Source organism: Oncorhynchus clarkii, chromosome 17 (assembly GCF_045791955.1).
Source record: "Oncorhynchus clarkii lewisi isolate Uvic-CL-2024 chromosome 17, UVic_Ocla_1.0, whole genome shotgun sequence".
NCBI classification, from domain to species: Eukaryota; Metazoa; Chordata; class Actinopteri; order Salmoniformes; family Salmonidae; genus Oncorhynchus; species Oncorhynchus clarkii.
The window spans coordinates 913,182-929,307 of NC_092163.1; the positions used below are offsets into that span (position 1 = coordinate 913,182).

Here is a 16,126-nt window from a genome sequence, read left to right on the forward strand (position 1 = left end):
CGAATGGACAATCTGACAGCGCTCTGAATTTACGAATGGACAATCTGACAGCGCTCTGAATTTACGAATGGACAATCTGACAGCGCTCTGAATTTACGAATGGACAATCTGACAGTGCTCTGAATTTACGAACGGACAATCTGACAGCGCTCTGAATTTACGAATGGACAATCTGACAGCGCTCTGAATTTACGAACGCCTAGACAAACCCTTCCGAGTGTCCTCTGGCACTGCAGACTGAATTTACGAACACACCCAATATATGCATGAACTTGTCCAAACTGTTTTTGTTGGGAAGCATGACGCTGCCTTTACGCTAACCTAAAACCAGTGGTGTGAACTACTTAAGTAAAAATACTTAAGTACTACTTTGAAGTACTACTTATGTTTTTTGTTGGGGTGGGGTGGGGGGTCTGTACATGACTTTACTATTTATATTATTGACAATTTTTACTTTTACTTCACTACATTCCTAAAGAAATTGTCGTGAATTTGGTGAGAGAAGTCAGACTCATCAGTTTCAGACGGAGTTTACATTTGTCAACAGTTCTATTGTTTATATTTACCTAAAACATACACGTATTGTTTATCGGCGATGGATTGTAATAATAACGTTTTATTTTCCCTTCTTGGTGTTTTTCTAACTGACACGACATGATATTATCTCCAAGGTGCGTTTGTGAAAATACACGCTACTACATTTCCCACAATTCATTTTGGTTATCGTCTGGTTTTTTTGGTCGGTGATTGGTTCGAGTTTAAGAAAGATAGGGGCGTTATCTACAGGATTTTAACCAATCGGTGCTTGCGCATATGAACTTCCTGCTCAGTAATTGGCTCATAGTTGAAACCTTCCCATGTTGCTTAGCGGCTGCAGCATGTAATTTCAAATCGTCAGGACCAATCACAGGCGGCTGTAACGACCGGAGCAGCATTTAAATTTACAGCTAGCTAGTTGACGGTGTTGTTCAAACGAAGAGCGAAGTACACAGCGGCGGTGGGAAAAACTCATTTATTACCTTTTGTTTTGTTTTTGCAACACCATTCAAGTATATTTAGTTAAATCGATTGATTATTGGGTATCGTGCGCTACATTTGAGCTAATTTGGGGCACCTGAATTGGTTAGTTTTGATTTGAATTCAAGTGGTTTTGCTCGGAAGGGTGGATGGTTGGCTAGCCAGCCTGTCTCAAAGTGAGATATATATATATATTCGATTTATTTTATTTTTTAAATTCTATATATTTTTTTCTTAGATTTTTGTCAACTTGTATCTTTTTTTTCTGTATTTTTTTGTTTTCGTAACCCTTCAGAGCACTTTTTATTATTTTTTAATAATATATATAAAATATGAGTGCGCCGGTAGCCAAGGCGGTGAATCCGTCGACAAACGTCGACCCCAAATCGGCACCTCTCAAAGACATCCCAGATATTCTCGTAGATCCCCGGACACTGAAGAAATACAGCCGGGGACGATTCCTCGGGAAAGGAGGCTTTGCCAAATGCTACGAAATCACAGATATGGAAACCAAAGAGGTTTTCGCCGGTAAAGTCGTCCCCAAATCCATGATAGTCAAACCTCACCAGAGGGAGAAGATGAGCTCTGAAATCTCCATTCATAAGAGTCTCGACAATCCGCACATTGTGGGATTTCACGGCTTCTTCGAGGACGACGACTTCGTGTTTGTTGTGTTGGAAATTTGCAGGCGACGGGTGAGTTGATTTTTGTTCATTGAATTTAAACATTTTTACTTCGATAAGTTGTTCTTTGCTAACAGTGTATTTTTACTAGCTTACTGTAGCTTGAAACGTCCTAGTCAAGTCAACAAGACTTGTTGTTAACCACAACTTGTCCACAGGGTGACTAGCTGGGATTATATAAGTCGTTTTAGGTTTAACTTTTGTGCTTTTGAATGAAAGTTATTTACAACTCGTGGACTTTAAAAGTAGTTATGATTTTGTGCAAATTACTGAAAGCTGTTTTTCTTGGCATGACAACTTAGGCTAAGTACATGTCCCCCCCCCCCCTTAATCAGACATTCAGAAGTAAACCCTAAGAAGACAAGTTAACCTAGTGAGTTTATAATAGTTGCTAACCCCCCTGTCTGTGTCCTTCCCCCCCAGTCTCTGTTGGAGCTGCATAAGCGTCGTAAGGCTGTAACGGAGCCGGAGGCTCGGTATTATATGATGCAGCTGGTTAAAGGCTGTCAGTACCTCCACAACAACAGAGTGATACACAGAGACCTGAAACTAGGAAACATCTTCCTCAGCGATGACATGGATGTCAAGATAGGTACGCAGGTCACACACACTCCATGTACGACTACTGCAGAATGAACACCGCTACACACGCTTGGTGGGCTGGTTCAGAATGTACACCACTACACACACACACACACGATGGGCTGGTTCAGAATGAACACCACGATGGGCCGGTTCAGAATGAACACCACTACACACACGATGGGCTGGTTCAGAATGTACACCACTACACACACGATGGGCTGGTTCAGAATGAACACCACTACACACACACACACACGATGGGCTGGTTCAGAATGAACACCACTACACACACACACACGATGGGCTGGTTCAGAATGAACACCACTACACACACACACGATGGGCTGGTTCAGAATGTACACCAACGAATAGTTTGACAATGCGCCTCTACACACACACAAACCGGGGCTGTATTCATTAAGCCTCTATACGCACCTCTGTACAGCACCTTGTCTAAACACCTATCTGTCTTCTCCCCAGGTGACTTTGGCCTTGCCACTACGATAGAATTTGATGGGGAACGTAAGAAGACGCTGTGTGGAACACCGAACTACATCGCCCCGGAGGTTCTCTGTAAGAAAGGACACAGCTTCGAGGTCGACGTCTGGTCTCTGGGCTGTATCCTGTAAGTGAAACGCAGACTAGAACAAATGTCGCAGTATCTGTTTTCAAAGTAGTTCTGGTCACAATAAATTTAAACTGAGCAACATACCACATTACTACTTGCTAATACACATCTTGTTTTAGAGTCATTACAAAACACCGTCCTTTTTTTATGCCAAGCATGGCAACAGACGAAGATGGGGCTGGTAACAAATCTGTCATAGTGGCTTGTGGACCGTAAAGGGAGACGATACATATTCACCATCTCCCAATACTCTATCTGGGTCCAACAGGCATCCCACTGACTACCTCAACACATAATTAATACTCTATCTGGGTCCCCCAGTAGGACCACCTCATCACATATCTAATACTCTATCTGGGTCCCCCAGTAGGACCACCTCAACACATAATTAATACAATATCTGGGCCCCAGTAGGACCACCTCAACACATAATTAATACTCTATCTGGGTCCCAGTAGGACCACCTCAACACATATCTAATACTCTATCTGGGTCCAACAGGCATCCTGCTGACTACCTCAACACATAATTAATACTCTATCTGGGTCCAACAGGCATCCCACTGACTACCTCAACACATAATTCATATTATATCTGGGTCCAACAGGCATCCTACTGACCACCTCAACACATAATTAATACTCTATCTGGGTCCAACAGGCATCCCACTGACCACCTCAACACATAATTAATACTCTATCTGGGTCCAACAGGCATCCCACTGACCACCTCAACACATATTTAATACTATATCTGGGTCCCAGTAGGACCACCTCAACACATATCTAATACTCTATCTGGGTCCAACAGGCATCCTACTGACTACCTCAACACATAATTAATATTATATCTGGGTCCAACAGACATCCCACTGACTACCTCAACACATAATTAATATTATATCTGGGTCCAACAGGCATCCCACTGACTACCTCAACACATAATTAATATTATATCTGGGTCCAACAGGCATCCCACTGACTACATCAACACATAATTAATATTATATCTGGGTCCAACAGGCATCCCACTGACTACCTCAACACATAATTAATATTATATCTGGGTCCAACAGGCATCCCACTGACTACCTCAACACATAATTAATATTATATCTGGGTCCAACAGGTATCCCACTGACTACCTCAACACATAATTAATATTATATCTGGGTCCAACAGGCATCCCACTGACTACCTCAACACATAATTAATACTCTATCTGGGTCCAGCAGGCTTCATACTGACCACCTCAACACATATTTAATACTCTATCTGGGTCCAACAGTAGGACCACCACAACACATATCTAATACTCTCCCTGGGCCCCAGTAGGACCACCTCAACACATATCTAATACTCTGGGCCCCAGTAGTGGTCTGTATTGTAACAGGCTCCATCTCTCTCAGGTACACTCTGCTGGTTGGTAAACCTCCATTTGAGACGTCTTGTCTGAAGGAGACCTACAACCGCATCAAAAAGAACAACTACACTATCCCCTGGGTGAGTTAACACCACCCATTACCACTACACTATCCCCTGGGTGAGTTAACACCACCCATTACCACTACACTATCCCCTGGGTGAGTTAACACCCATTACTACTACACTATCCCCTGGGTGAGTTAACACCACCCATTACCACTACACTATCCCCTGGGTGAGTTAACACCACCCATTACTACTACACTATCCCCTGGGTGAGTTAACACCACCCATTACCACTACACTATCCCCTGGGTGAGTTAACACCACCCATTACTACTACACTACCCCCTGGGTGAGTTACCACCCATTACTACTACACTACCCCCTGGGTGAGTTAACACCACCCATTACCACTACACTATCCCCTGGGTGAGTTACCACCCATTACTACTACACTACCCCCTGGGTGAGTTAACACCACCCATTACTACTACACTATCCCCTGGGTGAGTTAACACCACCCATTACTACTACACTATCCCCTGGGTGAGTTAACACCACCCATTACCACTACACTACCCCCTGGGTGAGTTCACACCACCCATTACTACTACACTACCCCCTGGGTGAGTTACCACCCATTACCACTACACTATCCCCTGGGTGAGTTAACACCACCCATACCATCCCCTGGGTGAGTTAACACCACCCATTACTACTACACTACCCCCTGGGTGAGCTAACACCACCCATTACCGCTACACTATCCCCTGGGTGAGTTACCACCACCCATTACCACTACACTATCCCCTGGGTGAGTTACCACCCATTACTACTACACTACCCCCTGGGTGAGTTAACACCACCCATTACCACTACACTATCCCCTGGGTGAGTTAACACCACCCATTACCACTACACTACCCCATGGGTGAGTTACCACCCATTACTACTACACTACCCCCTGGGTGAGTTAACACCACCCATTACCACTACACTATCCCCTGGGTGAGTTACCACCCATTACTACTACACTACCCCCTGGGTGAGTTAACACCACCCATTACTACTACACTATCCCCTGGGTGAGTTAACACCACCCATTACTACTACACTATCCCCTGGGTGAGTTAACACCACCCATTACCACTACACTACCCCCTGGGTGAGTTAACACCACCCATTACTACTACACTACCCCCTGGGTGAGTTACCACCCATTACCACTACACTATCCCCTGGGTGAGTTAACACCACCCATACCATCCCCTGGGTGAGTTAACACCACCCATTACTACTACACTATCCCCTGGGTGAGTTAACACCACCCATACCATCCCCTGGGTGAGTTAACACCACCCATTACTACTACACTACCCCCTGGGTGAGCTAACACCACCCATTACCACTACACTATCCCCTGGGTGAGTTAACACCACCCATTACTACTACACTACCCCCTGGGTGAGTTAACACCACCCGTTACTACTACACTACCCCCTGGGTGAGTTAACACCACCCATTACTACTAAACTACCCCCTGGGTGAGCTAACACCACCCATTACTACTACACTACCCCCTGGGTGAGCTAACACCACCCATTACCACTACACTATCCCCTGGGTGAGTTAACACCACCCATTACTACTACACTACCCCCTGGGTGAGCTAACACCACCCATTACTACTACACTACTCCCTGGGTGAGTTAACACCACCCATTACTACTACACTACGCCCTGGGTGAGCTAACACCACCCATTACTACTACACTACCCCCTGGGTGAGCTAACACCACCCATTACTACTACACTATCCCCTGGGTGAGCTAACACCACCCATTACCACTATACTACCCCCTGGGTGAGCTAACACCACCCATTACTACTACACTACCCCCTGGGTGAGCTAACACCACCCATTACCACTAAAATACCCCCTGGGTGAGTTAACACCACCCTATTACTACTACACTACCCCCTGGGTGAGTTAACACCACCCATTACTACTACACTATCCCCTGGGTGAGTTAACACCACCCATACCATCCCCTGGGTTACACCACCCATTACTACTACACTATCTGGGTCTCACCCTGGGTGAGTTAACACCACCCATTACTACTACACTATCCCCTGGGTGAGCCAACACCACCCATATTACTACACTACCCTACCGGGTGAGTTAAAACCACCCATTACTACACTACCCCCTGGGTGAGTTAAAACTACCCATTACTACTACACTACCCCCTGGGTGTGCCAACACCACCCATACTACTACACTACCCCCTGGGTGTGCCAACACCACCCATACTACTACACTACCCCCTGGGTGTGCCAACACCACCCTTACTACTACACTACCCCCTAGGTGTGCCTACACCACCCATAACTACTACACTACCCCCTGGGTGAGCTAACACCACCCATTACTAATACACTACCCCCTGGGTGAGCTAACACCACCCATTACTACTACACTACCCCCTGGGTGAGCTAACACCACCCATTACTACTACACTATCCCCTTGGTGAGCCAACACCACCCATATTACTACACTACCCTACCGGGTGAGTTAAAACCACCCATTACTACACTACCCCCTGGGTGAGTTAAAACTACCCATTACTACTACACTACCCCCTGGGTGTGCCAACACCACCCATACTACTACACTACCCCCTGGGTGTGCCAACACCACCCATACTACTACACTACCCCCTAGGTGTGCCTACACCACCCATAACTACTACACTACCCCCTGGGTGAGCTAACACCACCCATTACTAATACACTACCCCCTGGGTGAGCTAACACCACCCATTACTACTACACTACCCCCTGGGTGAGCTAACACCACCCATTACTACTACACTATCCCCTGGGTGAGCCAACACCACCCATATTACTACACTACCCTACCGGGTGAGTTAAAACCACCCATTACTACACTACCCCCTGGGTGAGTTAAAACTACCCATTACTACTACACTACCCCCTGGGTGTGCCAACACCACCCATACTACTACACTACCCCCTGGGTGTGCCAACACCACCCATACTACTACACTACCCCCTGGGTGTGCCAACACCACCCATACTACTACACTACCCCCTGGGTGAGCTAACACCACCCATTACTACTACACTACCCCCTGGGTGAGCTAACACCACCCATTACTACACTACCCCCTGGGTGAGTTAAAACTACCCATTACTACTACACTACCCCCTGGGTGTGCCAACACCACCCATACTACTACACTACCCCCTGGGTGTGCCAACACCACCCATACTACTACACTACCCCCTGGGTGTGCCAACACCACCCATACTACTACACTACCCCCTGGGTGAGCTAACACCACCCATTACTACTACACTACCCCCTGGGTGAGCTAACACCACCCATTACTACTACACTACCCCCTGGGTGAGCTAACACCACCCATTACTACTACACTACCCCCTGGGTGAGCTAACACCACCCATTACTACTACACTACCCCCTGGGTGAGCTAACACCACCCATTACTACTACACTACCCCCTGGGTGAGCTAACACCACCCATTACTACTACACTACCCCCTGGGTGAGTTAAAACCACCCATTACTACACTACCCCCTGGGTGAGTTAAAACTACCCATTACTACTACACTACCCCCTGGGTGTGCCAACACCACCCATACTACTACACTACCCCCTGGGTGAGCTAACACCACCCATTACTACACTACCCCCTGGGTGAGCTAACACCACCCATTACTACTACACTACCCCCTGGGTGAGCTAACACCACTCATTACTACTACACTACCCCCTGGGTGAGCTAACACCACCCATTACTACTACACTACCCCCTGGGTGAGCTAACACCACCCATTACTACTACACTACCCCCTGGGTGAGCTAACACCACCCATTACTACTACACTACCCCCTGGGTGAGCTAACACCACCCATTACTACTACACTACCCCCTGGGTGAGCTACCACCACCCATTACTACTACACTACCCCCTGGGTGAGCTAACACCACCCATTACTACTACACTACCCCCTGGGTGAGCTAACTCCACCCATTACTACTACACTACCCCCTGGGTGAGCTAACACCGCTCATTACTACTACACTATCCCCTGGGTGAGCTAACACCACCCATTACTACTACACTACCCCCTGGGTGAGCTAACACCACCCGTTACTACTACACTACCCCCTGGGTGAGCTAACACCACCCGTTACTACTACACTATCCCCTGGGTGAACTAACACCACCCGTTACTACTACACTACCCCCTGGGTGAGCTAACACCACCCATTACTACTACACTACCCCCTGGGTGAGTTAACACCACCCATTACTACTACACTACCCCCTGGGTGAGTTAACACCACCCATTACTACTACACTACCCCCTGGGTGAGCTAACACCACCCATTACTACTACACTACCCCCTGGGTGAGCTAACACCACCCATTCCTTCTACGCTACCCCCTGGGTGAGCTAACACCACCCATTACTAACACCACCCATTACTACTACACTATCCCCTGGGTGAGCTAACACCACCCATTCCTTCTACACTACCCCCTGGGTGAGCTAACACCACCCATTCCTTCTACGCTATCAAAGGTCATCTGTTTTTATGGCAGTTTCTTCATCTTCTCTCCCACGTTTTTGTTCTGTAGCAAATCAACCCTGTGGCGGCGTCTCTGATCAAGCGGATGCTGCATGCCGACCCGTCCCAGCGGCCCACCGTCTCCCAGCTGCTGACCGATGAGTTCTTCACCGAGGGGTACATCCCCCTGCGTCTCCCCACCACCTGCCTCACCGTGCCCCCGCGCTTCTCCATCGCTCCCTCCTCTCTGGAGCCCAGCCAGAGACGCCCGCTCACAGCTCTCAACAACAAGGGTTAGATTCACACTACGTAGGGGTCTCCTTTCCTCCCTTCCTTTCCTCCCTTCCTTTCCTCCCTTCCTTTCCTCCCTTCCTTTCCTCCCTTCCTTTCCTCCCTTCCTTTCCTCCCTTCCTTTCCTCCCTTCCTTTCCTCCCTTCCTTTCCTCCCTTCCTTTCCTCCTTCCCTTCCTTTCCTCCTTCCTTCCCTCCCTTCCTTTCCTCCCTCCCTTCCTTTCCTCCCTTCCTTTCCTCCCTTCCCTTCCTTTCCTCCCTCTCTTCCTTTCCTCCCTCTCTTCCTTTCCTCCCTTCCTTCAGCCTGGGGTTTAGTGTCTGTGTCTCTTCAGCAGGGACAGAGAAGGTGGAACAGAAAGATGAGCCACTGCTCAGAGAGATTCCCGAGGCCACAGACTGCCACCTGAGTGACCTGCTGCAGCAACTCGACACCTGCAACGCTGCCAAGCCCTCGGAGAGAGGACTCATACGCATGGGTACGAGACACACACACTGCCAAGCCCTCGGAGAGAGGACTCATACGCATGGGTACGAGACACACACACTGCCAAGCCCTCGGAGAGAGGACTCATACGCATGGGTACGAGACACACACACACACACACTGCCAAGCCCTCGGAGAGAGGACTCATACACATGGGTACGAGACACACACACACACACTGCCAAGCGCTCAGAGAGGACTCATTCCCTCGGGTACGACACAGCCCAACATATCGACCTCTGTTAGGAATGATGTGCTGTCAACAGGGTTCCTCTGACCCCTGACCTCTAACCCCTGTGTTTCCAGAGGAGGCAGAGGACCCAGCCTGTGTCCCCATCTTCTGGATCAGCAAGTGGGTCGACTACAGCGACAAATACGGACTGGGTAACAACTCTCTGTCACCGTGGCAACCCTGTGTCCATGTGATGCTCTCTGTCACCATGGCAACCCTGTGTCCATGTGATGCTCTCTATCACCATGTCAACCCTGTGTCCATGTGATGCTCGCTCTGTCACCATGTCAACCCTGTGTCCATGTCATGCTCTGTCACCATGTCAACCCTGTGTCACCATGTCAACCCTGTGTCCATGTGATGCTCTCTGTCACCATGGCAACCCTGTGTCCATGTGATGCTCTCTGTCACCATGGCAACCCTGTGTCCATGTGATGCTCTCTGTCACCATGTCAACCCTGTGTCACCATGTCAACCCTGTCACCATGTCAACCCTGTGTCCATGTGATGCTCTCTGTCACCATGTCAACCCTGTGTCCATGTGATGCTCTGTCACCATGTCAAACCTGTCACCATGTCAACCCTGTCACCATGTGATGCTCTCTGAATGGAGTGTGTGTAACCGCTGACCTCTGTTGCAGGCTATCAGCTGTGTGACAACAGCGTGGGGGTGTTGTTTAACGACTGTACCAGGATGATCATGTACGCTGACGGAGACAGTCTTCAGTACATCGACAAGATGGCTGCCGAGAGCTACCTCAGTGTCCGCTCCTACCCCGCTACGCTATCCAAGAAGGTTAGCGTCGCTGCTAGTGCTTCTCTATGGCTGTGGCTAGCATCAGGCTAACTTTCGGATAGCATTGGGATTAAAGCCCCTCCCCAGATCATGTTGTAGTACTTCTATAACTAGATGTCTGTTAATGGGTTAGAGCCTAGCTGACCTGTGACCTCTGCCCTCCCCAGATCATGTTGTAGTACTTCTATAACTAGATGTCTGTTAAAGGGTTAGAGCCTAGCTGACCTGTGACCTCTGCCCTCCCCAGATCATGTTGTAGTACTTCTATAACTAGATGTCTGTTAAAGGGTTAGAGCCTAGCTGACCTGTGACCTCTGCCCTCCCCAGATCATGTTGTAGTACTTCTATAACTAGATGTCTGTTAAAGGGTTAGAGCCTAGCTGACCTGTGACCTCTGCCCTCCCCAGATCATGTTGTAGTACTTCTATAACTAGATGTCTGTTAAAGGGTTAGAGCCTAGCTGACCTGTGACCTCTGCCCTCCCCAGATCACGTTGTAGTACTTCTATAACTAGATGTCTGTTAAAGGGTTAGAGCCTAGCTGACCTGTGACCTCTGCCCTCCCCAGATCACGTTGTTGTAGTACTTCTATAACTAGATGTCTGTTAAAGGGTTAGAGCCTAGCTGACCTGTGACCTCTGCCCTCCCCAGATCATGTTGTAGTACTTCTATAACTAGATGTCTGTTAAAGGGTTAGAGCCTAGCTGACCTGTGACCTCTGCCCTCCCCAGATCACGTTGTTGAAGTACTTCTATAACTAGATGTCTGTTAAAGGGTTAGAGCCTAGCTGACCTGTGACCTCTGCCCTCCCCAGATCATGTTGTAGTACTTCTATAACTAGATGTCTGTTAAAGGGTTAGAGCCTAGCTGACCTGTGACCTCTGCCCTCCCCAGATCATGTTGTAGTACTTCTATAACTAGATGTCTGTTAAAGGGTTAGAGCCTAGCTGACCTGTGACCTCTGCCCTCCCCAGATCATGTTGTAGTACTTCTATAACTAGATGTCTGTTAAAGGGTTAGAGCCTAGCTGACCTGTGACCTCTGCCCTCCCCAGATCACGTTGTAGTACTTCTATAACTAGATGTCTGTTAAAGGGTTAGAGCCTAGCTGACCTGTGACCTCTGCCCTCCCCAGATCATGTTGTAGTACTTCTATAACTAGATGTCTGTTAAAGGGTTAGAGCCTAGCTGACCTGTGACCTCTGCCCTCCCCAGATCACGTTGTTGTAGTACTTCTATAACTAGATGTCTGTTAAAGGGTTAGAGCCTAGCTGACCTGTGACCTCTGCCCTCCCCAGATCATGTTGTAGTACTTCTATAACTAGATGTCTGTTAAAGGGTTAGAGCCTAGCTGACCTGTGACCTCTGCCCTCCCCAGATCACGTTGTTGAAGTACTTCTATAACTAGATGTCTGTTAAAGGGTTAGAGCCTAGCTGACCTGTGACCTCTGCCCTCCCCAGATCACGTTGTTGAAGTACTTCCGTAACTACATGTCGGAGCACCTTCTGAAGGCGGGCGCCAACATCACGCCTCGTGACGGAGACGAGCTGGCCCGTCTGCCGTACCTCAGCCACTGGTTCAGAACCAAGTCGGCCATCGTCCTCCACCTCACCAACGGCACCGTGCAGATCAACTTCTTCCAGGTACTCTCCTCCTCCTCTCTCCTCCTCCTTCTCTCTCGGTCTCCTTCTCTCTCGGTCTCACCAAGTTATTGTGATAGATAATATAGAGATCTCTCTTCTGTAGGACCACACCAAGTTGATCCTGTGTCCTCTGATGGGTGCTGTGTCCTTCATCGACGAGAAGAGAGACTTCCGGACCTATAAGATGTCTCTGATCGAGGAGTTTGGCTGCTGTAAGGAGCTGGCCAGCAGGATGCGATACGCCCGACTAATGGTGGCCAAACTACTGTCCTGCAAGTCCTCCACGCCTCACTGACCAACCACCTCCTCCCTCTGGCCCCGCAGCCAATCACAGCCCAGGGTGGAGGGCAAGGTGTTTACCCCCCCCCCCCCCCTGACTATAATCCACTTCCTGCTGTCTGCTGGCCAATCAGTGTGCCTGAGGGGTGCTCAGGGTTGTCACAATAAGCCAGTCAGACTGCTGGATCTTCCAACGGTCTCCAATGTTGAAACAACGTCTTTATTATAGTCACACCAAGTGGTCAGTCCCACTACCCTGTCTGTCTCTCTGGTCTGTGTTTGTCTGAATTAACACCCTGTCTGTATTCCACCACCCTGTCTGGTCTGTAGGTCGCCAGGTGAGGTGTGGTCAGTCTCCCCCTACCCTGTCTGGTCTGTAGTTCGCCAGGTGAGGTGTGGTCAGTCTCCCCCTACCCTGTCTGGTCTGTAGTTCGCCAGGTGAGGTGTGTAACGGACCGTGCTGACAGACTGTATCATGTTCGTGCTTCTCTGCCTTTTTTACCTGTTTTACGTGTCGTTTTCAACATGAAGCCTTTCCTCTTGTACAAAACTTTCTGAAGGGTTCATTAAACATGTTTTTAAAAGTTCAATATTCTTCCACATTTAATAAAGTCTTGAAAGAGGTTGTGTTTCACTGGTTGTCGTCATTCACTTGAAAGCAGACTAAACTCAAAGCATTATGGGTAGGAAGAGTCCAACTGAACAGGGTGTGTTACTGTAAACCTAGAATGGTGAAGGGAATCCAACTGAACAGGGTGTTACTGTAAACCTAGAATGGTGAAGAGAATCCAACTGAACAGGGTGTTACTGTAAACCTAGAATGGTGAAGGGAATCCAACTGAACAGGGTGTTACTGTAAACCTAGAATGGTGAAGAGAATCCAACTGAACAGGGTGTGTTACTGTAAACCTAGAATGGTGAAGAGAATCCAACTGAACAGGGTGTTACTGTAAACCTAGAATGGTGAAGAGAATCCAACTGAACAAAGTTACTGTAACCCTAGAATGGTGAAGAGAGTCCAACTGAACAGGGTGTTACTGTAAACATGTTTACATGTTGCTTTGGTTGAATGTTGCGGTAGGGTTGGTCTATAATGTAACCATAGACACCTCTGTGCTGTAACTAGGGTGAATGTTTAATTTCACAACCCCCGGCAACCAGCGTAGAATGAGGGATCAGGGGTTGCGTTCAGTTCACTGCGTTGCGTAGCCATTTGAACGGCACGTTTCCCCTAACTATGTGTATGTGACAAATAAAATTTGATTTGAACTATTCTAGAAGGTACTTTAAGGTATGTGTGGCTTGAAGCAGTGAGTGATGTATTTATGTATTTCCGATTCTCCTTTCAATATATCCCTGAATGGTCTGGTTCCTGGAGCCTTCGATGCTCTTTTCAATATATCCCTGTATGGTCTGGTTCCTGGGGCCTTCGATACTCCTTTCAATATATCCCTGTATGGTCTGGTTCCTGGGGCCTTCGATTCTCCTTTCAATATATCCCTGTATGGTCTGGTTCCTGGGGCCTTCGATACTCCTTTCAATATATCCCTGTATGGTCTGGTTCCTGGGGCCTTCGATTCTCCTTTCAATATATCCCTGTATGGTCTGGTTCCTGGGGCCTTCGATACTCCTTTCAATATATCCCTGTATGGTCTGGTTCCTGGGGCCTTCGATTCTCCTTTCAATATATCCCTGTATGGTCTGGTTCCTGGGGCCTTCGATACTCCTTTCAATATATCCCTGTATGGTCTGGTTCCTGGGGCCTTCGATGCTCCTTTCAATATATCCCTGTATGGTCTGGTTCCTGGGGCCTTCGATTCTCCTTTCAATATATCCCTGTATGGTCTGGTTCCTGGAGCCTTCAATGCTCTTTTCAATATATCCCTGTATGGTCTGGTTCCTGGGGCCTTCGATACTCCTTTCAATATATCCCTGTATGGTCTGGTTCCTGGGGCCTTCGATTCTCCTTTCAATATATCCCTGTATGGTCTGGTTCCTGGAGCCTTCAATGCTCTTTTCAATATATCCCTGTATGGTCTGGTTCCTGGGGCCTTCGATACTCCTTTCAATATATCCCTGTATGGTCTGGTTCCTGGGGCCTTCGATTCTCCTTTCAATATATCCCTGTATGGTCTGGGGCCTTCGATACTCCTTTCAATATATCCCTGAATGGTCTGGTTCCTGGGGCCTTCGATGCTCCTTTCAATATATCCCTGTATGGTCTGGTTCCTGGAGCCTTCGATGCTCCTTTCAATATATCCCTGTATGGTCTGGTTCCTGGGGCCTTTGATTCTCCTTTCAATATATCCCTGTATGATCCGCAAATGTCTCGGCGCAACAACGGCTCAGCAGCAAAGTGGTAGTCCACACAAGTTCACAGAACGGGAACCTCCGTGCGTTGGAGAGTGTAACTCGTAGAAATTGTCTGTCCTCGGTTGACAACACCCACTACCGAGTTTCCAAACTGCCTCTGGAAACAACGTCAGCACAATAACTCCTCGTCGGGAGAAATGGGTTTCCACGGCCGAGCAGCCGCACGCAAGCCTAAGATCACCATGCGCGAAGCCAACCGTCGGCTGGAGTGGTGTGAAGCTCACCCCCATTGGACTCTGGAGCAGTGGAAACGCGTTCTCTGGAGTGATGAATCACGCTTCACCATTTGGCAGTCCGATGGAAGAAACTGGGTTTGGAAGCCAGGAGAACGCTACCTGCCCCAATGCATTTGTAAAGTTTGGTGGAGAACGCTACCTGCCCCAGTGCATTTGTAAAGTTTGGTGGAGAACGCTACCTGCCCCAATGCATAGTGCATTTGTAAAGTTTGGTGGAGAACGCTACCTGCCCCAGTGCATAGTGCATTTGTAAAGTTTGGTGGAGAACGCTACCCGCCCCAGTGCATTTGTAAAGTTTGGTGGAGAACGCTACCTGCCCCAGTGCATTTGTAAAGTTTGGTGGAGAACGCTACCCGCCCCAGTGCATTTGTAAAGTTTGGTGGAGAACGCTACCTGCCCCAGTGCATTTGTAAAGTTTGGTGGAGAACGCTACCCGCCCCAGTGCATTTGTAAAGTTTGGTGGAGAACGCTACCCGCCCCAGTGCATTTGTAAAGTTTGGTGGAGAACGCTACCCGCCCCAGTGCATTTGTAAAGTTTGGTGGAGAACGCTACCTGCCCCAGTGCATTTGTAAAGTTTGGTGGAGAACGCTACCCGCCCCAATGCAGAGCATTGGACTAGTAACCAGCAGGTAGCCTAGTGGTTAGAGTGTTGGACTAGTAACCAGCAGGTAGCCTAGTGGTTAGAGCGTTGGACTAGTAACCAGCAGGTAGCCTAGTGGTTAGAGCGTTGGACTAGTAACCAGCAGGTAGACTAGTGGTTAGAGTGTTGGACTAGTAACCAGCAGGTAGCCTAGTGGTTAGAGTGTTGGACTAGTAACCAGCA

General features: G+C 48.4%; 1 protein-coding gene across 3 annotated transcripts; it reads left to right on the forward strand.

Annotated features, from left to right (window-relative positions):
* The first annotated feature begins 477 nt into the window (after positions 1 to 477).
* On the forward strand, positions 478 to 13,319 carry LOC139369533 (serine/threonine-protein kinase PLK1-like). 3 transcript variants are annotated; one of them, XR_011627046.1, is made up of 11 exons: positions 478 to 1,712; positions 2,124 to 2,292; positions 2,766 to 2,910; positions 4,322 to 4,415; positions 9,041 to 9,263; positions 9,596 to 9,736; positions 10,051 to 10,128; positions 10,618 to 10,772; positions 12,232 to 12,414; positions 12,518 to 13,023; positions 13,124 to 13,319. XR_011627046.1 is itself a non-coding variant. In XM_071108776.1 (10 exons), the coding sequence occupies exons 1-10, from the start codon at positions 1,350 to 1,352 to the stop codon at positions 12,707 to 12,709; spliced, it is 1,746 nt and encodes a 581-aa protein (XP_070964877.1). In that variant the 5' UTR covers positions 479 to 1,349; the 3' UTR covers positions 12,710 to 13,319. The 3 variants fall into 3 exon arrangements, 1 of the variants encoding a protein (XP_070964877.1); XR_011627045.1 differs by having other exon boundaries at positions 479 to 1,712; positions 9,593 to 9,736; XM_071108776.1 differs by having other exon boundaries at positions 479 to 1,712; positions 9,593 to 9,736; positions 12,518 to 13,319.
* Positions 13,320 to 16,126: the final 2,807 nt, after the last annotated feature.

What these genes read in the sequence shown, in the direction of transcription:
- LOC139369533 (XM_071108776.1), top strand. Translation starts at nt 1,350, where the DNA reads ATGAGTGCGCCGGTAGCCAAGGCGGTGAATCCGTCGACAAACGTCGAC. An exon ending in TGGTCTCTGGGCTGTATCCT is followed by an intron (nt 2,911 to 4,321) that starts GTAAGTGAAACG and finishes CATCTCTCTCAG; the next exon opens with GTACACTCTGCTGGTTGGTA. An exon ending in TGCAGATCAACTTCTTCCAG is followed by an intron (nt 12,415 to 12,517) that starts GTACTCTCCTCC and finishes TCTCTTCTGTAG; the next exon opens with GACCACACCAAGTTGATCCT.